Here is a 23,197-nt window from a genome sequence, read left to right as displayed (position 1 = left end):
ATTCATGGAGATATAAATAAGAGCATTGCAACGAGACCCGAATGGAAACGGCTTTACGAGGATCTAATGACAGAAAAAAACGTAGCAGTTCCGTAGCAAATGAATTGGATCCAAATAAAATCGTTTTTAACTCTGGCAATTTATTCACCACACTATAACGATAAATTTCAACGATCTAGTTTTAAAAAAACATATTTCAACTCGCCATTTCTTGTGCACCAAAATCGTATTGGGTTCAACGATCGAATTTATTTGCCAATGCACTCTGAGAGAAAAGTGACGCATTAAAAGTTCGCATTGACGCGTACGCATCAAACAAAAATGAGATTAGATTTTTTCTCGCGCGAACCCTTTGGGCCGGTATCTCTGGCCGAGCTGAAATATATATACAAAATGAAATATGAAATAATGGTTCGTGCCCGTGGCTGGCTGAAGGCACGGGCGCACCCATATCTACGCCCCCATGCGCCTCTATGTTCCTGTGTGTGTATATATTTTACATGCTTCAGATACATTATGTACAAGTTGTAAATGTATATAGCAAATTGTATAGATATATACAAATGAGGAACATTGCTGCAGTGATCCTTCGATGTGCTGAGCGTTGCCCTAGCGTGCGTTCAACGTGCGTCTGTATTCGTATTTATATCGAGCTCGTGCATTTTTTCATAATATTTTTTTCGATCATGCACTGGTACATCTCGCCTCTGCCTATCAAACCTTTCATCTCGCTGTGCAATATTCCCCGTTACACTCGAGTGACGATGCAGATATTCAAATCGGTACTCTGCAACACTTTTAATGAGGGGTTTAATCATTTAAAATGAATTCAAGTTCGACGAGGCTTCGATTAGTGGAAATATTTCGAAATTCTTTACACCGAGGTTGGGTCTACGAAATTTTTTGTTGGATCGACGAGTTCGTAACGATTTTATCGATCCCCCAGAAACCCTGTGAAAACGTTGAACTTTGTAAATCCATTTTTCGACATTTTCAATCCATTTACGAGAAAAAGGACCGCGATCACGTTTTTAGTGTGTTGTTGTTATAACTGAAGATCGACGACGTTTCGATAAAATGATTTTTTTCCAGCTGTGATACGCAAGTAAAGCTCGCCAGAAAATGTCAAGTCGAAGTCCCGCATTTTTTTTGAGCTTCCGTCGAATGAATAATTCGATGAATTATCGTTACGATTTAAAATGATTTATGAGAAGATGATTTTGTATTTCACGCTTACTCAGCAGTTGCTGGAACGAGGGTGAGAATTTATTCGTCAAAATCCGTCTACAAATGTAGTGTGAATTATAATCAACTTTAATAATAAACATTTATATTTAATGTTGTTCTGTACTCAATCCCTGCGGCTGCTATTGCAGGAAAAAAATGGCGAGGTCTCACCCCCCAGGACCGAAGACCGTACGTCGAGGAAGCCGAAAGACTCAGGGTCATTCATATGCAGGAACATCCGAACTACAAGTACCGTCCCCGGCGTAGAAAACACGCGAAAAGGGCACCCGGAGCTCCGTCATCTCCACCCTCGGCTACCAACACAACTGGGAATCGTACGAATCCTGGTGGAACGCCGATTCATCATTCGATGTAAGATTTGCCTCATTTTTATTCGATTAATCCTCGAAGAAACGGATTTGAGAAAAATTCTAGCATAATAGCAAGAAAAAAAGACTTTTGTTAAGAGACTTTCATGGTTTGCTTTTATTCATTATAATTGAAATATAAAAAATAAAATTCATATTGAAATATCAATTTTCAAAGTTTTCGTACAATCGTTTATTTTTCAAACATCATTTAAATACGAGAATAAATTTCTTTAGGATTATCCAGCGATTTTAACTGACAACGAATGAAAAAAAATCGCAATATCTGCACCGAGAATGAAACGGGCACGGAGAAAATAACCCGAAATAACTTTTTTGGGTTATCCTGTGACCTTGATATTTTCGGAATGAATTTAAATGCGATTCTGCTGAAATGTTTACCATTTCATTGACACGAATATCGCGATGAACAATGAAAATTTATAAACGTTATTCAAATATCACGGACACTGGACGTGCCCAAAAATGCGTATGGGATCGATAAATTATTATTCTATCCTCGTTGCATCTAACAGACCGAAGATGGATAGTTATCAAGGAATACCGCAGATACCGTGGGGCGGACACTCGCCCATTTCCTCGATTTATCATCAGCAACAGCAGCAAACCATCCAGGATTACAAATCGGAGAATAATTCGATTTACGGTAGTCCCTACACGCCGATTATCCACACGCCTGATATATCACCTGTTGCCAGTCCCGAGCCTGAAGGTAATTTATTCGTTTTATCAAATTATCATCGTTTCTGATTCAAAAGACTTGCGTCCTTGAAAATGAAAAATCGAGTCTTCTCATTATTTTATTCTACAATCACTCAACTTATTTATTCGAATCGAAAGATTGTTTGACGACCTCGAAAGACACGAAACAACTGAGAATCGTAGCCCTAAATTTTTATTCTGATGTCTCATAACATGTTGAAGTGGTTTAATTCGCTATTCAACATTACGCGATGATATTTTTTGCAGACAAATTTTTCTTGATTTTTTTTTTTTCGCAGCGAATTAATTCTTGAATATCGACTTTTCTCTGACACTCATCGCATGAAAGTCGTACACACATGAAAAGTTATTGAATTTTTTCATCAGTTGTATCGTAGTAGTATAGTTGATTTTGCAAAAAAAATCGATCGTTGTATTTCGTGGATATTCAACAACACATACGTATTTTATTTTTCGAACCTTACCGTTGAAAATCGGCTGAAATATTCAAAAATATCTAATCAGAAATAATTCAGATTACACGAAAAATGAATTGGTAACGTTTGGTAACGCTGCATTCGATATATGTTCACACGTGACGTCCATTCGACCTTTTGGTCATATTTTGTCGTTCGTTTGTTTCGCCACGTTTTTTTGTCAGTTTTTGCAAAACGACCATTTTTATCCCAGTAAACTTTTTTATCGTTCATTTTTTCACTTTTCTGCAATAAACAAAATTGACAGCGTGACATCAGCTGTTGCACCACGCTGGTCAAAATGAACTTTCAAAAAGTGTTTTTTTTATAACAAATTTGTATAAAAATGTTGGTTCTCTACCAATTATATTTCTAAAATATAATTCGTGCAAAGATCACGGTCACCCACCCACCTCAAAAGACGTCGCATTCATTGCACGCAACGAAAAAACGTGAAAGGATTGCTTCCTATTTTTTTACTCAATGATTTTTTCAATAAATTTCAATAACATCATTATAGCAAATTAATTTTCATAATATCCTTACTGTTCATCCAAATTTTGTTTATTCTGAGGGAAGAAATCGTATATTTATAAACACAATTTTCGATAAAAATACAACGACCGAAGGATCGCTACTGTATTCAATTGAAACCAGAATAATTAATCAGAGAATAAAGCAACGTCAAAAAAGGTAACTTATCGCGACACAATTTGGATATTCAAAAGAATTGGGATTCACGTTGAGTAAACATTGCTCGAATAATTACGACTCTCTGCTTCGTCTTTACTTACTCGACCATTTGTATTTTCTTATCAGGTGAGGGAACGCATCTTCCAGCGTCGCAGAACCCCGATCCTGAGAGAGATCTGATGGAGGGTGCGTCGAAACGACACAACGAAATGGTCGAGCAATCGAAGCGTTACTCATACATGAATTCAGACAGTCAACACGTGCACAGTGCTCATTCGGGCGTTACGAGCATATCGTCGTGCCAAAACACCGGTGGTTACACGGACACGCTGACGTACAAAAAATCGGTTCGTATACGTTGCAATCTGAAAATCCCTTGAAACAAACAAAAAAACGAAAAACTTCAGTTTTGCCGGTTTTTTTTTTCTTCAAAAACAAAAAAATTATATTTTTTTATCGAATTTTAGTCCATATATTTTGCCACTTTTGTAGCAATCTGAAATTTATCGAAACCAGAAAAACCGTTATTATTTTCCCTGAGCTTTACTTTTCACCTCTTCGTATTTGTCCACAATTTTTCATAACGTTGCAGTACCTTCGAAAATAATTCTAGAAATATTCCAGACGTTTTTCGAATGATTTAGATTGATGACGATTTTTTAAAGAAATCTGCAAAAGCTCATGAGTGCCTTTCAGAGGTTCTACAAAGCTATAAAAAATTGCGAACAAAATCGAACAGGGGACGGGTCGAACTCGGGTCGAATTAACGTGAATTTATTCGTCAATGTTCAAATCAAATTCCAATTATTGAAAATGAAATATTTATCTATCGTGTAAATAAATAAATAATAAATAAAAAAAAAATAAGTAAGATCTGGTTTATTTTTCAATGAGAAAGCATTAATTTTCGAGATTTAAGAGAAAGGATTAATCCATTTTTTTCGCCCAATTCAGGTGAGCTATTTGAACTTTGAGAGGCAAACTTCGAGCATCGCAGCAGTTGGCATAGCAAATGGAATGATGGTATCGTGCAACAAGCTTCGTTCAGGTTTCGAGAACGTTGGTTCAGTCACTGGAACGTTTTATCCACCTGTGGCTTCGCCCCACGATCAAACTGTTCATTATAGTAACTCTACGAGCAACAAAAATCCAAATTATTCGATGCAATCGAGCCTCGAGTCAAATTACAGTCATCAGGTTCAATGTGGCAATCGACAGCAATCGATGTCGATTCGAGGTGCGAACGAAGGATGCCCTGGTAAATTAATATTCGAATTTCGAATTTTTCGTTTCATTTCTATTTTATTTTCTTGTAGCTTGATACAAAAATTTTCTGTTTCCAGCAGTTTCGCACAGATATCCAATGCCTCATCACCAGGAATATCAATCAGAGCCGAGCTCTGGACAGCAGCAAGTAGTAATGAGTCACATGGACTCCGGGATGACCGAGGAGGAACAAGAGCAATCGTTGCAATTTGAGAAATATTACAAATACTCAAATCCAGCGAGTGTCGGACACTCGAGTCTTGCGACTCAGAATATACTCGATAGTAATCACAATTATGCAAGTGATTTGCGTTATTACACCTCGCAACCGAGTCAGCTTGATATGACGAACAGTCAGTGCATCGTCGACGAACATCAGGCCAAGGATAATCAATGCTCCAATGCTTCGATGAATCACAGTATGGAGCAGTATCATCAGAGCATAGACATGAGCAAGTATCAGGAACATCATCAGCATCATCAACAACAGCAGCAGCAGCAGCAGCAGCAGCAACAACAACAGCAGCAACAACAGCAGCAACAACAACAGCAACAGCAACAGCAACAACAACAGTTGCAATCACAGTCTCAGGCGACTCAGAACATCGAACAAGTGTCAAAAAGTGACGACGACTTCAGTGTGATACTCGCAGACGTTCGTAAAACGTGCTACAGTAGTTAGTATTTTTATCTCATTAAAAAATTTCTTTGTTTTTTTTCCAATTTTCATTAATGCAATGAACATTTTCGAAAGGTTTTTGATCTCGAATCATTGTAATGGAGCTTTGGAATCGAGGAGGTTGGTCACTTTAACTCAACTCATTTTTTCTGATTTTTGAATGGTTTTTCCTTGACAGATTTGATTTGAAAATCCTCTATTCAAAGGATTTTGGTTGCAGTGACCAACTTTTTGAGTGGCTCAGAAATGAAAAACGTGAAAATTTGTTACTTTCGATTCGTTGCTTCTTTTCTCCAAGAGTTGATTCTGTGTGAAAGCTTTTCTCCGAAATAATGAATGATATTCTTGCTGAAAATATTAATATTCAATGGAGCAAAGCAATCTTTAAAAACGAGCCTTCGTCCGGAGAGGACAGGAATAAAAATTCAAGATTATTTTGTAATTGACGTGTCGTCATTCGGAATAATTTCATTACTCAACTCACGAATACCCCTGAAAAAATAAATTATCGTTGTATAAAATATGCTGAAGGAGGAACAATCAAATGTCTCCATCGCACAATCCCCGCACACGTTACTTACGATGCTTTTCTATAAATTTTCAAATTATTTACGCCCCAAAAAGGGTGCTCGGATAATTTATTAGTTTCTTTATCAATTCGCAACTGGACTAATACTGTGGCTGCATCGAATTGGATTGATGAACGCTGTGAAGCTACAAAAATAAAGTCAAAAAATCCAAAAAAAAATCTTCAATAATCTCGTCGCAATGTACTTATCGGAAATACGAGAAAAATGAAAAACCGTTTATGCGGGAGAAACGGTTGAGCGTTTTCCGTTCGGACGTCAATCGTTGGCAAATTATGCTTGTAAATAAAATAAACGTACGGCACGAATTTTATTCGTGATTCGTAGACGAAGTTTACCCGAGAAGAAGGAACGACTGATGAGAGAGAAACTGGTAGTCAAACCTGACAATAAACTTTCCGTGCTTTTTATTTTAATATTATGATTGGTGCCGAACCAGGGTAGAGTGATTTTTTAATCTACGAATCTCATGATCACTTTCGAACGTCACGCGTGATCGATTTTTGTAAAATCGTAATTTCTAAGGAAAAAAATAGCCTCGTCGTCGTTGGGGCACGAAAAAATGGAAGAGTTTTTTTTGTTCGTTAGGAAAATAGGATCGTCACACGATTATTATCGACAGGTACGTCGTTGAATTTTACTATGTATTTACAAGAAATAAATAAATATTTTCACCAAATTTTAGCTCTCATACTTTCGTCTTCAATTATTTTTATTAAATACATATAAAAAATATGTATATAAGCTACAGAGTCCTGTGTAAAGCCAAAATTATACATAGTGTTTGGTTACATTTTTATATTACGTTTGCTATGTATATTTACAGAGTGCATCATTCATATTTTGTTCGTTTACCTGTCTTCGTCTTCGCATCAACCTTCATTTTTCGCATGGTATACATTGTCGCCCGGAACACAAAATAATGCGGAGAAAAAAAGGCACGGAAGTACACAAAAATTCGTTTGCTTGCTCGAACATACAAAATATCTCAGATTTTCAAAATCACTAAATATTCTTATTGTAAATTGAAATGATTAATTCTCTGGTTGAAAATTTCTAGCATCTATGTTCTTGATAAAAATTTTATTCCGTCAAAAATTTGCTCCAACGTTCCAACATAAGCTATCAGAATTCCATGATCATTATGATAAAGCACAAAATTCCTGTTCCGATACAAAAATGCCGATAAAGTTTTAGCCAATTTCTGCGCAAATTAATTGTGCTACAGAAAATCATATTTTATTTGTTATTGGCTTCGTTGATTTTTTTTTTGAAAAATAGTGAAAAACGATAAATTTTTTATCATTTTTGTTGAAGAGAGTCAGCTCGAAACTGAGAAAGTGACAAAACCATTGAAATACGAGAAATATAAAAATGTTTCGGAAGATGCGACAGAAAGATTTTGAAAAGGGAAAGATTGCAAAAAAATTGAAGTTTTGGAAAAACCATTTCACTGGGAGTGTTTGTAAAAGTTTTTGAGAATTGCGATAAAAATGAATACATTTTATACGTTAGCTGGACGATTTGACTACGTTTTCATTTGTTTGTATTGTAAACTCGTTTTCGAAGCCAAGCACAATTTCCACTGTGCATCTTCAACGATTATCAGCTCACTGGTGTTCTTAAATAGTGTTTTTTCTTTCTTCATTTTATCAATTATTTGGGAACAATGTACTCTTTAGAATCGAGTAATAGTCTCTCACAGTTTTGTTCGAATGAAAAAATCGACAAAAGCCGACGGACCATTTAACAATTTGTCTATATAATTTTACATCTTCCGAGTCTACAACACGATTCATCGTTATGTTGCTTTTTTTTTGTAAAATACTTAAATTAATTGTCATATACACATATATACACATATACGTAAATTACACGTCATACGTATACATATATTGCTGCTCGTATTATTATTAATCCTTTAATTTATTATTAAACAATTACGAACTGACGAATTCATTGGTACTGTATTGACTTGAACGTTTATTGTCGCCGGACCGTTTCGTTCGGCCAGAGACCATCGTGAGCAATTTAAACGATGGCGATATTTGATCCTGTCGATCTTGAATAATTTTTTTCCTTCTTTCTCGCTTACTCTTCATTTTTTCAATATTTTTTTTGGTACAAAATTGGAAATGGGTTCCATGAACCTGGTAATAAATAATCGCTCTGAGCGAGAGTACGAGAGTGAATCGTCTTGTGACTATTCGAACTTTATAGAACGATAACGACTCAATATAGCTCTGAGAGGAAAACAATTTCTGGAACACTATTGCAGCAATTGAGTCAAGGTTTTTGAACGTGGAAAATGTACACTTCAAAAAGAATTCCTAGTGTTCCTTTCTCTAAAAAATCGTCATGGTCGCGTTTTCGTACATTTCAATTTGAAAAAAAAAAATTAAAAAATCTATAAACGTTTCTAATAATCAAAGCTTATAACCACGAACGCCCTCGATTCAATTACCACGATAGTTTTCCAATTTTTTTGTTTCATCGTTCGATTTCAATCTCAATCATTCGACGTCTTCTTGAAAAACTTGCGAAAGGGCTTTAAATTGAGTCGATGCTACATTGGGCTCGGTTTTATAAACGTTTTAGAAAAATCCAAAAGTTGCGTGCACAATGCGAAACCTGAGAAAGGACAAAAAACCAACAAGATCGACGAAGCGACGTGCCAATTGTTCACTAACATAAGAAATTATCGATTTGATTGATTTCTGCTTAGCCGGGCTCATTCTTATTACTTTATTCTTTATATTAATTATTCAATTTCCATTTTTATTTATTTTTGGCGCGAATATGAGCCAATTAAAGATACGCCCTATGGAATTCTGAAATGGACAGATATTTCGCAGTCTTTCACAAAATTGCTTTCTAAATTTTTGCTTTTTTCTCTAGCTCTCTCAAAGTATTCGTTTTTGTTCAACGATTAAGTTTGCATCGTTACGAATCTACCAAAATTCACTGGTTTCCACGTTTGTCTCGTATTATAACTACAAGTAGAGAGCTACAAAAATGGATTTTTGTGCCTTTTTCTAAATCGAAAAACGATTTCGCAATAAAAAAAAAAGGATATTTCAAAAGCTTGTAAATTTAAGAAAAAAGCATAAAACGTCTCCTTGATCTTCAACGGTGCAAACTTTTGTTTCTTTGTTCTTTGCTCGGTCGGCGGGTTAAGTTCAATAATAACTAGCGATACTGGGCATGCACCTCTGTTGAAAAAAAAATAGTCCCAAAACTCATCACCCCATTTCAACACCATGGAAATACAATATGTTTACGTATTTAAGAATAATCGATAAAGCACTCTGATCACAATTATCAGAAAAAATATTAAACAAATAACAAAAATAACAAAACAAAAACTTACGCGCAATGAAATGAGAAAATTTGTTTGAGTTAAAAAGGGAAAAACCATTGAAATCAATCTGTAGTCATTCGATTAATTCTGTCATAAATTTTTCGAATGACAAACTTATCGCAACGTCCCCTGACGCTGACGGTGCGTTGTTATCAAAATGGCATGGCAGTGCCTATAAAATTTTTGTCTCTCCTACAAAATAGCACAATTCTATGGCCCATCTTTCCAAGGGACTTCTTGGAATTTATAACGGATAATAATTCGCCATCACAACTTAATTACCGAGAACAAAATATCTTTTAACAGTATTTTCAAATGGCAAACGTAAATAATAAATCATTTTGACGACTTGATATTTCGAGGGGAAAAGTTTCATTTTTACATAGAATTGAACATCATTTGTAAATCTTAGAGCAGAATCAAAGTATTGATACATGCAAGATTTGTATCACTTACAAGATTTATGCGCGAAGATAATGTTCAATGGGAAGGGTGGGGTTCAATATGTCGAATAACTGAATTGTAGAACGGTCGATATTTCGAAATTTTAATAGTTGTGATATCAGTTTGGAGAAAAATAATATAAGTAATTCGAAATTCTTAATCCCGATCGACCATTCAGCAGATTGCGTGTTTAATCAAAAATTCCTTCTTTGAATTCATATTTACTCGAAAATATATACTTCAATAGTTTTCATTTCAAATGCAATTTTAACAGACCATCCGAATGTCAAAAGTTCATATTTTCAAATTCAAAATGGAGAGTAATTGTTTTACAGACAGACCAGAATATAGAGTAGCAAAAATCCGAAAGCGAATTTTTCGAGCCTATAAAACTTAGATATGCAGAATAGCGATAGCTCGAAAAGGCGAAAGTCAAAATGGCGATGTTTAAAATTGGAGATCACCGGTCTGAGTAAGTGAGTGAGTGAGACGTCTTTATTTTGATCGATCGACTTTCTAACGTTTCGCTATTTTGACTGTTCGACTTTTTGGTGTTTCAGTATTTCAACCTCAGTAATATTTGGTCTTTCGTTATTATATTTTCAAAATTGTGAATTTTCACAGTATCGTTGACTGTAGTAATTTATGGATCGAAAGAGTGATAGTCGAATTTTCGAAAAATCGATATTTTAGTCATCGTCCCATGGGCGATTGTTACATTCTATTTTCCATGTAAACGTTCTTCGAACCTTGCAGTTTCTGCTTTATTTATTTTCGGCATTCAAAGCTCTAGTCGAATCTATCTGCCTCCATATTATCATTCGAAGTTTATAAACTCGAGATTTTAGTTGCTCGAAATTTTAGTCATTCCAACATTTGATCCCCGCCCAATGGGAAGCTTGCCAGATATTTTGTTCTCAATAATTTCGTAGCGTAACGATAAGCTGCAAAAACGAATGGCACAATGAACAATACTCAAACCGGTACGAAGGAATGTTCGGGTACAATTATTTAGAATGTTGAAACTTACTTTTGATTCCTAATCTCAGGATTAAAATGCTTTTGTGAAAATTTTTTAGTAAAAATGTGTAAACAGATAATCCGGTTCGATTGTATTATGTTTCAAATTTTCGGTGCGTTTCAACGCGTCCCCATACGTCATTCGTCCCATAAACAATTCTGTTTCATCACCGAGTAATAGGAAAATATGAAACATTTTTTACACGTTTTAATGCCGCAACGATATGTCGTTGGTACTTTTTTCGCGTCGGTTTTGCCCTTGCAAAATTTCAAACCACAGGGATACCAACCTATACAAAGCTCCAGAGAACACATGCACGGGGCCCATAGATTTGCTGTGTCCGAACATTTTGTCACTGTTTGAGCTCGTGTCACGTTCGTTGACTGAACGCTCGGTGGTGAAGATGTGAAACTTCGTACCGCCGCTGTCAGGGCCGTTTCGGACGAACCTGTTTTGGGCATTGACATTATCAACTTCAGCTTCAATTATTTCATTATCCGTATTGTGTAAAAAAAAGAGCATAGTTAATAAATTTGCTCAAAAATTTAACACTCGAGGACTCATCAGCCGACGAGTTACTAGAGTTCAAGAAATCGGTGAATTTAAAAAAGACATTTAGTGCTCTGATAGAAATGCATAAAATTTTCGATTCAGCACTTCCGATCGATCTGGCCGGCGTCGGCGCAATAATTGAAGTAATTTTTGTTTCAATGATATTCAATATCCTTACAATTAACAGAGTAAAAAAGTTCTCGTTGTCGGAATGATTGATTGAATTTGGAAAAAAGAAATCGAAAATTTGTGGCGTTTCAAATTCGGCATACGTTTCTTCATGCAAAAACTATTCGAGCGTTAAATTCAGAAAAAGATGAACTTTTTTCCTTTAAGCAAGTTGCAAGTTGAACTTTGGAATTCAGATAATCCTGTGTGACTTTAAATATTTCAAATTTGCAATGAGGTGTGTAATAAAAACTACAAAAACAATGTAGTTTTATCAAAAGATGCAAGCTTGAATAACATAGTAAATGTTGTGGTCAAGGCAATCGAGATTCTCGAGCATTTGCACCTGGCCTTTGAATCCACTGTTTCAAATCCTCCTTTCTCGTGTAAGTCGACGCTGCTGCTTCTTCGGTACATAACGTTATAACGTGCTTCGATATGACTTTGGACTTTGAAACATTGAGAAAAAGATCCATGCTGTAATTGGAATGTCCTCGATCCTCTTCTGCTACGCGAATCGTGCCTGGATTTTTCTGACGCAATTTGGACATCGCGTCCGACGATATGAAATCCATTTTGTAAAAATGATTGACAAAACACATCACTTGATATTTGTTTTGACCTCGTTCCTCCTCTCCCAAAACAAGTGCTTTTATTACTCGCACTTCCTGTAATTATTCAATGGAAATCCATTAGTAGCTCATTTTTATTACATATTTTCAAAATAAATTGCAGTAAATTATTAAATATTAATGCAAATTTGTCTATGAATGTCTAAACTTTTTCCCAATGTGCGAATTATCATCATTTCTTATGGATGAGTTCTTACCACTTTGGAAAAACTGGTAAGCACACATCTGATTTTTTTCATGCACGAAGATGAGTTTATGGAAGATTCTTGATTTACAAGTGAAACGAATATTTACAAGCGAACATGAGTTTTTTTGAAACGTATTGACAATGTTTGAACTGTGTATTTGTAAAACCTAAGAAATTCTTGTTTCCTGAAAAAGCCCAATATTCTGGCGAAGGTGTAAGAGGCTTTTGTTGTGACCCAGAGATTGTATAATGAACTGAATTTGCATAAACCTACAACGAATGTGATTCAACCGGTATATGAGCAACGATCCGAGGATTATGGCGCATTATAGATATTTTGAACTATTTTGATTTCTCATATCAACAGATTTCGAGTGCAAACTCTGCAAGCGTTCAATTCTTTCGTCAACCCCAAGTTTTAGCTGTAATGAAATCCTTCTCACCGATATAAAGTTATGCCGGTAAGAAAATCTCCTTGTTTGCTGATAGCGGACAGAACACTACAGAAATTTTCTTTTCCATTAGACTCAAATCGATCAAGGGAAAACAAAGAAATTTTAAAAATTTATGAACTTCTTTTTTTAAAGTTCATTCGCAGTTGAAAACAATCATTGTCATGAGTCATGCGATTACAGAACACCAATGCGTTTTTAATAAATGAACAATTTTTTTCTCAGCACAAAATGACAATTTGATTGATCAAAGGAAAACTATACAAATCGCTGCAGAGATTCCTATTCCTTATCAGAATGTATACAATCGTGTTAACAATAATTTATAACTACATAATCATGAAATGAACAAACTCCGGCCACTGGTCAAAAAAAGACTATAACTGAATTGTAAACTCTAAAATGAAAAGATTTTCTTATTCAATGTGCAAAGTCAAAAATATCAATTCGACGGATAGGTCCATTCTAGTATCAAAATGTGAAAACTTATTTTGAAGTCATTACATTTTTGAAATCGATGAGCTGTGTCACCAAAGTTCCATCAGACCTCTGGAATTCCAGAGTGATCATGTCTTCAGTGACATTTGCTGATATTTTCTCCAAAAATATGTCACCACCCTGTACACGTAAAAATCGTATTCATAATGAGTGTTATATCAACAACAGTGTTATCTATTGAAATTATTTTTCTTTCATTTCTTATGTAGAGAAAAACAAAGTATTTCACAAGAGAAAACCGACAATGTTTTGTTTTTCTATTCATCGACAAACGTTGGACTCGAAACGTTGAATTTGAGGTTAGAATGTAGGTTATCCAAAGGCTCGTTTTATGAATGCAGCAAAATCATTCGTGACCAAGACACAAGAGTGTTTGACTTACCTGATTTTTGACGTGTATAAGCAACTGAGTCGTACATATTCCACAGAGATATTCCAGAACGATAAAAATCGCGAATAACTCGTTGACTTTCTTCATTACGAAAAAAACTCATTTACCATGTTTTTCCGCATGAAAGACAACGAGACGAGGTCTCGTGACACTGGGGGATGGAGATTACGCGAATGTTCAACTCGCGTAGAAAAAAAAAGTCTTCTCAATGCATCGTAAAAGAATTTATACTAATATATACAGGAACAAATGGCACTTGTTCCACCACCGCGGTCGCGGCTCGCGGAGAACAACGGAACGGAGCAGTTTTGACGTTATAACTGGTAAACTGGTTATAATCGCAGGTGGAAAATATTCAGAGACTAAAGTGTCGCCATCTACGGATCCAAGTGATTTCGAGCTATTGATTTTGTTCGAAAATGAGGCTCTTCGAAGATCAATTTTCATTAGTATCACTGACGATATACAATACTAGAAAATTTATCATCAATTTTATTGAATCAACGAATTGTTACATTAAATAATCATTGAATGTTTTATGTGTGCATTTAATGCGATTTTGAGTAAACCGACGTTGCAGAACTTCTGTGGAAATATCGAATCGGAAGTTAATATATCCCCGAAGATGTGTCCTTGATATTGAAGCATTTCGTGCTTCTACCAGATAAATGTATCGTTTTTCCATCCTCGTCATCGGATTCATAAGCCTTGGAATTGACAGGTGATTTGACGAGATTTTTCGACTCCATCACTCTTCTAGATCGCAATTTCATTCGGATGAATATATCCCCGTCAATTATTAATTGTGATTTAAATTGTGAACGGATTTATGCTGAATATTTGAGAATTTCTTGTTTACATATTCACACGTTGACTGGAATCAACCGGGAAAAAGCTCAATAAACATTCCAATTGCATGAGAATCGTAAACTATTTACCCCAAGCTAAGCATTTTTATGAATGGCGGTGTTTGCGGTCGCTCAATCGGCGTCAAATCATGCGTAACCAAATGCGTGTAAACAGGAATCTGAAAAATGTGTGTGTTGAGTGAAAGTGAATTCTGGCAACGGATTTAGAAAAAACGAAAATTAAGGATAACAATAGAACCGACGTATGGGAGAGAAGTGTCAAATTTCGGTGGATGTGGGTCGAAGGATTTGGGAAAATCCGGTGGTTTGAAATGTCGTCCAAGAATCGGAGATTTATTAATCGTCTCATCAATTACACAAGCCGATGTGTCTGAACCGTGCGGTTGCCGATTATCATCAAACTCGCTTTCCAGGCAATCGTTGTAGGGAATAACGAGATCCGACACGCAAACTGGAGGCTTATCACTCACGGGATCCATAGACTTTGCGCGTATAAAAAAAAGAGATTCGTATTTAGACCTAACTTCGGAAGCGTTCGTGATATAAAAATAAATAAAAAACACCTTCACTAAAAGCTGCGAATAAACACTAACCGATAAAAAAGATAAACGTGTACTTTTCTTGAAACCTTTTATAAACTGAAGTCCCGTAATAAAACATTGTTGAATCGATAAATGAGAAACGTTCCTATGGAAATAATATTCTTTTAGCCAGACCCCTTTGAGTACACTTTTTCGACACTAGGCGGCGACTCTCCGTCAACTTTCGCGTCAGTCAAGTAAAGCACGAATGCTATATAAACAATGGTCTCCGGTATTCTTCTTCATTCCCACAATTTCAAGATAAATATTCCGTTCGGAAGTGACTAAAATCTTAAAGTCATTCTGATTCGCATGAGAAATTATTTTTACGGTTGAACAGATTTTTCTGCCAACAGTTTAAGGAGTTCGGTACAGGCAGTACAACGTTGCCATTCTAAACCATGCTAAAAACAAAAAATTTCAAAAAGTTCAGAATTTTATAAATGATAACTAAGTAGAAGAAAATTTCGAAAAAATTTGTGTTTTCGCACTTGACGTTGAAGAACATTATCACCAAATTTGGTCAATTTCTTTATCAAGAGACTCGGTAGAGTCTCGGGACAAGTACATTGACAGCCCTGTCGTCTGCTGGCCCGAGACTCGCCGAGACTATACTTTCTCTGAATAAAACGATTCGCCGTGGTGGGGGTAAAATTGGCATGTGATTTTATTGAATTACGAAGCTCAGGAGCCATTTAGCAACTTGAAAATTGAAGTTTAAGCCAATTGAGTAATTCTCTTTCGATTCCGCCCTAAATCAGCATGATCGGTGTTGTAATTGCTGAGAAAAAACTTTGCACGGGCTCAAGATTATGCAAAAGTTACCAACACATTCAAGAATTTATGCGTCTGTATTTATAAACACCATCAAAGGCACTTTGATGCTCTCGAGTTTCTGATTCGTTGGATCTGACGACATCCATTTTTAGACGTTGTGATTGGTTGTTGAAATTAGTTGTTGATGATTGGAAATCTGACGTCAACTTCAGAACGTAGCACACGGCGCAGCACAGCTGGTAACAGCAGTCATAAATTCGACCGATATACATATATATATGTACAAACCATGTGTCAGTTTTTGATCGTATGAACAGAGTTTCGACATTGCGAAGTGCGTGCGGGATCAATAAAAAAATAATTTTCGTCATCTAAAGAAGTGCATATTACTATTTATTTTGTTATTTGTGATATATTAAACCGGTATCAAAGCGGCCGCGTAAATGTAGTCGGTGATGTGTGTGTGAAAAAGAATATAAAAAATGCGCGATGCATGTATGTCAACGAAACTTTTCAAGATTTCATTATTTCGTTCGATTGGAAATAAGTGTTAACTGAAATAATGCTTCAATTAAACCAGAGTACGAGAAATATTGTCCAGTGCGAATAAATTGTCAGTGGCATGGTTATATATCATGTGTACATAGGTTATATATACGAATAAATAGAACAAAAATACACGCAACTGTTAGAATGATATTAGAAACTTTAATTGAATAAATATTTTCTAATTTATTTCTTGTGTCGTCATTATTTTTAAACATCCCCATATTTTGCTTGATATTCAGTTTGGCTCTGCCCTCTCCGATCCTTGTTTTCACCCGCCCTGTTTGCAGCGGATCGATTCATATTATTAATTCGTTCCCTAATATGTGTTCTATGATTTTCTACTCCTTCATGATGATTGTGGTAACATGATTCGAGAGGTTTCTAACCATGATCTTGAATTGCACATTTTGTAAATCAGATTTTCAAAAAAAAATCTGGTCTTGGTATAGTGTGTAGTTATTCTTTTCCTATTAGGTCTGTCGAGTGATAAATTTGGAAACTTTTCGAGAAAGCCTTTGGATGCTTTTTTTGCTAATGATATGAAAAGTTGTATCTTAGGAATGCGGTATGCAAACACAAATTTTGATAACAAAACTTATAGAATGACATGTATGTTGAGTATTTCCACTTTGCAAACTACAAATATGGGATTATTATAAAAAAAATTCATTCCGATAAGTCTACTGTTGCTCAGTTTTGGATGCGATCAAATATGATGCCTACCAACATCCCCAGAAACTTACAGAATTGCTGAATGCAATGTGCGCTATGTCATTTTAATGTAACATCATGACTTTTGACAACTTTTCATTATAATGCTGTAGATTCGGATCATTAAAATACTGCAAAAATCTGTAAACTATACAATTTAAATACTGTGCCATTCATTTTACATTTTGACTCTAACTGTAACATCTATATGAAGAAAAAAATTGATTATAAAAGTCTTCAGTTGCTCATTTATGGATAGATTTGAAATTGCTGTCTTCGAAGCTCATTGCGCAGATACATTGAACCGCAGCAGATACCGGCGAACTCTGAAATTTCTGTGGATAAATATATATGCGACGGATCACCCCTTATCTTTGATTATGGTAATATGTAATGGAACTTGGTTCGGCAAGTTTTTAAGTGTTCCTTTTCAAATAGTATTGAAGTTTGTATGACTGATATACAGCAAATACTTCCAAACTTTGATATTTCTGTGTTGCAGCATGTGTGCCAATCATTCAAATCATTTCCTCCAACCGTATCATGTAATCTAGAAAATTCATCACAAAAGTCTTCCGCATTTCTAGATACTTCAATTTTCCTTTTTCTACTCCATTGTGAGTTTTCGAATTTTTAAATTAATTTCTGAATTGTCCTGAAATGGTTTTTCTCCAAAACCAATGCAGGCACCTTAAACGTCTTTGAATTCTGTTGCTTTGTTGAATTAAGTTCGCTTAGTTTTTTTTGCTGTTTTGAGTTCTGGCATAATAAATGGTAGAAGTTTACGGGTACTTTTTTTCAGCAACTATCAAACTGTGGATAATTGAACCTCAGCGGCCGCTTGCAAACTTTGGAAATATATTTGATTGAGGGCACGTTTTGGATGAAATAAAATCTCTAGATTCAGAATGCAAAAGCGACATTTAAAGTGGGCAAATCTGTTGGATTTTTCGTGTCTTGAATTTGATCTATCTTTCATTTGAATTTTGAAGAAAAGGGATAAATAAAATCTGTTCTATTAAGGAAATCTTTACATCAGTTCTTTCTTGGTATGAAGACTTGGAAAAAATCGCCAAAGGCCAAGGACAGACAGGTGACGAAATATTTTCAGTACAATTTTGACGAAAAATAGATCTTTTGTCGCGGAAACCAACGTTATAAGCCGAAAATCATATTACAGCCCACGAGACGCATTTCTTCACTCTCTTGGGTTCCTATTACACAAAACATATTAGAAGATAAGGGGGAAAATCACCAACGTGGAAGAAGAAACCAGTGCCGAAATATTTCCAGTACAATTTTGACGAAAAATAGGTCCTTTTTCGTGGAAACCAACGTTATAAGCCGAAAATCATATCTCGGCCCCCAACCCGCTTTCTACCATTCTCTTGGGTTCCCAATAAGCATAGCAAATTAGAGTAGAAGAAAAAAAATAGCCCAACTCCATGGACAGACCTGTGACGGAATGTTTTCTGTACAATGTTGACGAGAAATTTGTTGTTTTTCGTGGAAACCAACGTTATAGGCCGAAAATCATATCTCGGCCCGCAACACACTTTTCCCCATGCTCTTGGGTTCCAAATAGACGAAACATATTAGAGTACAAGGAAAAAAATCGCCAAAGTTCAAAGACAGACCTGTGACGAAATATTTCCAGTACAATTTTAACGAAAAATAGATCTTATTTCGTGGAAACCAACGTTATAAGCCGAAAATCATATTATGGCCCACAACACGCATTTCTCCATGCTCTTGGATTCCCAATAGACAAAACATATTAGAAGACAAGGAGAAAAATCACCAAAGTCCAAGACCAAACCAGTGCCGAAATATTTTCAGTACAATTTTGAAAAAAAATTGGTCTTTTACGTGGAAACAAACATTATAAACCGAAATTCATTTTGCGGGCCTCATCCCGGATTCCTCCATGCTGTTTAGTTCCTAATAGGCATAACATATTAGAGTATAAGGAAAAAAATCGCCAAAGTTCAAGAGCAGACTTGTGACCAAATATTTTCACTACAATTTTTACGAAAAATTGGTCTTTTATGGTGGAAACCAACTTTATAAGCCGAACATCATACCTAGGGAAAATAAGATTGGGAAAAGTACATTGATGGTCCCTTATTTGCTGATAATTTCATGCAAAAGATTATCCCATAAAAAATGTTCGTATGAGAATGGAATCTATAAAAATGTACTAAGCAAATAATTCGTAGAAATTTATACTAAAATCCTATAACCGTCATAACATAAATGAGGAACATTTGAGAAAAAAGGCGTGATATCAAACCATAAACTTCCCCTAGGGAAAAAAAGGTTGGGACAAGTACATTGATGGTCTCTTGTTTCTGGATGACAGAAAAAAGATTTAGAACCAGGAAAAAAATTCTATAAAAATAATAAACGAAAAATTGAAAAGTTCAAAAAAATTCAACAAAAATAAAAAACAATCGAAAAAATTCTGTAAAGAAAAATAAAAAATTTTCAAAAAAAAATCATAAATATTGAACAAATTGAAAAATGTACTATCCAAGTTACATGCAGTATAAAAATGTATGATATCAATTGGAGGCCAAGTTTTTATTGATAATTTGGAATATTTATCGAAAAAATTGGAAACTGTAATGAAATTCATGATAATTATTTTCACGAAAAAACTTAATGAAAAAAAAGACATAACGGAAGTTACGTGCAGTACTAGAATGTATTATATCAATTCGAGGTCAAGTATTTATCAGTTATTCGAAATATAATCTCCGGCGACAAATGAGCGTTGAGAATCCTTGTCGGGCTCACAACGTTTTATCAAAATTACTAAAAAATTAATGGAAATAAAATCATTAAAAATTCACATGAAAGTCATTCGTTACTTCATCAAGGTATACACTTTAAAGAATCGATTCCCCTCCGACTTTCAGGATCCCCTGGTATTATTCACAACATTCAACTTCGATTGGATCGGTACAAATTATGTTCAAATACGTCTTAAACGTACTTGTCCGGCCCATCACTTTTTATTCAAATTGCTCATTCGACAACAAATCAGGGCTCTTCTATAATGACAAATATAATAAAATGGATAAAAATAAAAATAATATCTCCAAGTAATTTGAACTTGATTGTTCGCAAGTTCGTATAGCAATATCCACTTCTCAATTTCTTCAGTGAACACATACCATTCGGTAAGAACCAATGAAAATGAGAAATAATCAGGCGCATTACTAGAAATTTTCGAACCTACTCAGCCATGCAATGTTTTTTTTTCTATAGTCACGTACACATTTTGATAAATATCACTAGTCGAGTACGACACGTGGATTCCTGGAATTTGTAGAAAAATGATTTTGTTGTGAATTATGACTCCATATAATATAAATAGATTAATCAACTTCATCTTTCATTTTCGTTTCATTTTGACAAGAGCGATTCGAAGGAAAATTATTTTCTCGGGAATTACTGTTCCTTAATATTAACACATGCATTAACTTCGTTTTTGATTTGTTTTCGAATGAGCAATTTGAATAAAAAGTGATGGGCCGGACAAGTACGTTTAAGACGTATTTGAACATAATTTGTACCGATCCAATCGAAGTTGAATGTTGTGAATAATACCAGGGGATCCTGAAAGTCGGAGGGGAATCGATTCTTTAAAGTGTATACCTTGATGAAGTAACGAATGACTTTCATGTGAATTTTTAATGATTTTATTTCCATTAATTTTTTAGTAATTTTGATAAAACGTTGTGAGCCCGACAAGGATTCTCAACGCTCATTTGTCGCCGGAGATTATATTTCGAATAACTGATAAATACTTGACCTCGAATTGATATAATACATTCTAGTACTGCACGTAACTTCCGTTATGTCTTTTTTTTCATTAAGTTTTTTCGTGAAAATAATTATCATGAATTTCATTACAGTTTCCAATTTTTTCGATAAATATTCCAAATTATCAATAAAAACTTGGCCTCCAATTGATATCATACATTTTTATACTGCATGTAACTTGGATAGTACATTTTTCAATTTGTTCAATATTTATGATTTTTTTTTGAAAATTTTTTATTTTTCTTTACAGAATTTTTTCGATTGTTTTTTATTTTTGTTGAATTTTTTTGAACTTTTCAATTTTTCGTTTATTATTTTTATAGAATTTTTTTCCTGGTTTTTAGACTTCTGTACCGAAACTCCTTAAGTGAAGACTTTCAAGTTTATAAATAAAGCTGTCTCTGTTTTTTAAATTTGAAATAAAAAGCTTCAATTCCATGTTGTATTGTGCAGATTTGAAAGGAGATAGCTAGCGTGATGGCGAGTCTAAAAGATGTCAGGTTACGAGAACTATTTGTTGTGGGGGTATAAAAAATTATTCAGGAATACTTTTATTAATATATTCAACAACGATTTGAAACAATTGTTAAAATTCAAAAATGTTATTGAAAGAGATCGTTACGCAAGTTGGATCCGAACTTTTATGTACGAACTGTCCAGAATCTACTTTTGAACGTGACAGTAGCGAGAGATAAAGTATGCCATGTGTGAAAAAAAGTGAAATGAAACAAGGTCTGGAACTAACGAGAACGAAAAAGAATTTATAGCAACCCAATGACGAGCGAAAGCAGATTTCAAAGTTGACATCATTATATTTGAATGTGGAATAAAGGCCAAGGGGTTGCTGAAAAAAAACGTTTCGTTCTTCGCAGCTTTGATTTAAAATGAAAGCTCCACAGTTTCGTAACGCGGACAAAATTCTTATTTTTTCATGAAAAAATGGATTCATTTCTCACAACGGAAATTGGGATGTCGTTTTATCCAGGATTTCAGCGCCTCTGAGAAATTATTCAGAATTTCATTAAAGTTTTTCTCTCCGTAGCTGTTGAAGAAAAAAAGATTTCTGCACCGGATCAAAACGCATAATAATGCGTTGACAGTAAATTAATCTTCTTCAGAATTTCTGGTTAAGATTCAAAATTGTTGTTATAAAAAATGTTCAAGTGAATCGAACCCAGAGAAAACTGTGTGTCCTTATAAGGGAAAATCATGCGTTACTTTTGATTCAAAAAAGCAATTGAACTTTTTTGCTCTTTTGATGAACAATGAAACGATTAAAATTTATTCTCGCAATTATTAAATAATTTACATGTAACTTATTTGTTGAGATTAATAAATTTTTAATACAACGATAGCAGTTAAAATATTTTCGTTGTAAAATCGTCAAACAAAATGTGACAACAGCCATTTTCTATTTATATGCGTATGCATTTCTATATTTTAAGCTAACTGGCTCATGGTGTTGTCAAACCTTTCACCGTTTGTGTCGTTATTACTTGTAACCTCAAATGAGTGTTTTTCTTTTTCCATTCCCAAGTGATTTTCACCAGTAACAAAGCTTTCTCAAGACACATCATTGATATCTAAAAACATTCTGTTTTATTATTCTCGTTTTTGACTCCTTAAAGTTGGGAGGATCCTATTTCATTAATAATCCAAATCGTTTTCGTTAATAATAATCCAAATCGATTTTCGTTAATTGTTGTCTCGACAACTAGACCGTAGATCCTATAAAAATCCCGAGAACAGATGCACGGTGTATATTTCTAGCACATTTCCAAAAGTCGACTCTTAAAGTTGGAATTTTCCATTTCCATTAGATTCGCATGAACTTTCTCAAAAGGCTTGAAATGCGAAATATTTTTGATCGCGTTAACCGAGTGGAAAAATGAATGAAAATGATTTCTGACGCACGAACGAGCATGAAGATAGGAGCTGCCGCGAGGTGGCGGTGGAGAGCGAGCTTTCGCGTGAGCGTATCAGCGCGTCTGTAGAGTATAAAGCGAGCAATTTGAAAACGCTTCAATAATATCAGCTGAACGAAGCGTCAAAGTTCCACGTGGGATTGATTATTGATGCATGGGAGTACCCATGACGATATTCTGTCTCCACTTAAAATGAAAACAAATGTAACAAACAGCACGGAGAATCGGG

General features: G+C 34.9%; 3 protein-coding genes across 8 annotated transcripts in view; 1 reads left to right on the top strand and 2 right to left on the bottom strand.

Annotated features, from left to right (window-relative positions):
• Positions 1 to 6,698, top strand: part of Sox15 (Sox box protein 15) — a 40,226-nt gene extending 33,528 nt beyond the window's left edge. Inside the window, exons 5-9 of one of the 2 annotated variants that reach the window (XM_043421376.1) lie at positions 1,377 to 1,599; positions 2,132 to 2,328; positions 3,614 to 3,834; positions 4,442 to 4,745; positions 4,834 to 6,698. In XM_043421376.1, coding sequence (XP_043277311.1) covers positions 1,377 to 1,599; positions 2,132 to 2,328; positions 3,614 to 3,834; positions 4,442 to 4,745; positions 4,834 to 5,435 — 1,547 coding nt within the window. In that variant the 3' untranslated portion in view covers positions 5,436 to 6,698. Of the gene's footprint in view, positions 1 to 1,376; positions 1,600 to 2,131; positions 2,329 to 3,613; positions 3,835 to 4,441; positions 4,746 to 4,830 lie in introns of both variants that reach the window. The other variant, XM_043421375.1, reaches the window with a different exon arrangement.
• oaf (out at first) lies at positions 3,735 to 14,070 on the bottom strand. 2 transcript variants are annotated; one of them, XM_043421379.1, is made up of 5 exons: positions 13,717 to 14,070; positions 13,341 to 13,454; positions 11,912 to 12,233; positions 11,135 to 11,293; positions 3,735 to 3,862 (listed from the first exon to the last, which is right to left on the bottom strand). In XM_043421379.1, the coding sequence occupies exons 1-5, from the start codon at positions 13,810 to 13,812 to the stop codon at positions 3,804 to 3,806; spliced, it is 750 nt and encodes a 249-aa protein (XP_043277314.1). In that variant the 5' UTR covers positions 13,813 to 14,070; the 3' UTR covers positions 3,735 to 3,803. The 2 variants fall into 2 exon arrangements, with proteins under 2 accessions (XP_043277314.1, XP_043277313.1); XM_043421378.1 differs by lacking the exon at positions 3,735 to 3,862 and having other exon boundaries at positions 10,588 to 11,293; positions 13,717 to 14,069.
• Positions 14,071 to 14,189: 119 nt separating this feature from the next.
• LOC122411946 (uncharacterized) lies at positions 14,190 to 15,306 on the bottom strand. 4 transcript variants are annotated; one of them, XM_043421076.1, is made up of 4 exons: positions 15,223 to 15,306; positions 14,837 to 15,076; positions 14,664 to 14,752; positions 14,190 to 14,481 (listed from the first exon to the last, which is right to left on the bottom strand). In XM_043421076.1, the coding sequence occupies exons 2-4, from the start codon at positions 15,071 to 15,073 to the stop codon at positions 14,334 to 14,336; spliced, it is 474 nt and encodes a 157-aa protein (XP_043277011.1). In that variant the 5' UTR covers positions 15,074 to 15,076; positions 15,223 to 15,306; the 3' UTR covers positions 14,190 to 14,333. The 4 variants fall into 4 exon arrangements, with proteins under 4 accessions (XP_043277011.1, XP_043277009.1, XP_043277012.1 ...); XM_043421074.1 differs by having other exon boundaries at positions 15,188 to 15,300; XM_043421077.1 differs by having other exon boundaries at positions 14,951 to 15,076; positions 15,188 to 15,300.
• Between the last annotated feature and the right edge of the window lie 7,891 nt (positions 15,307 to 23,197).

This window comes from Venturia canescens, chromosome 6 (assembly GCF_019457755.1).
Source record: "Venturia canescens isolate UGA chromosome 6, ASM1945775v1, whole genome shotgun sequence".
Classification (NCBI taxonomy): domain Eukaryota; kingdom Metazoa; phylum Arthropoda; class Insecta; order Hymenoptera; family Ichneumonidae; genus Venturia; species Venturia canescens.
Note: the sequence above shows the minus strand (reverse complement) of the source record. Positions and strands in the feature narration are given on the sequence as shown.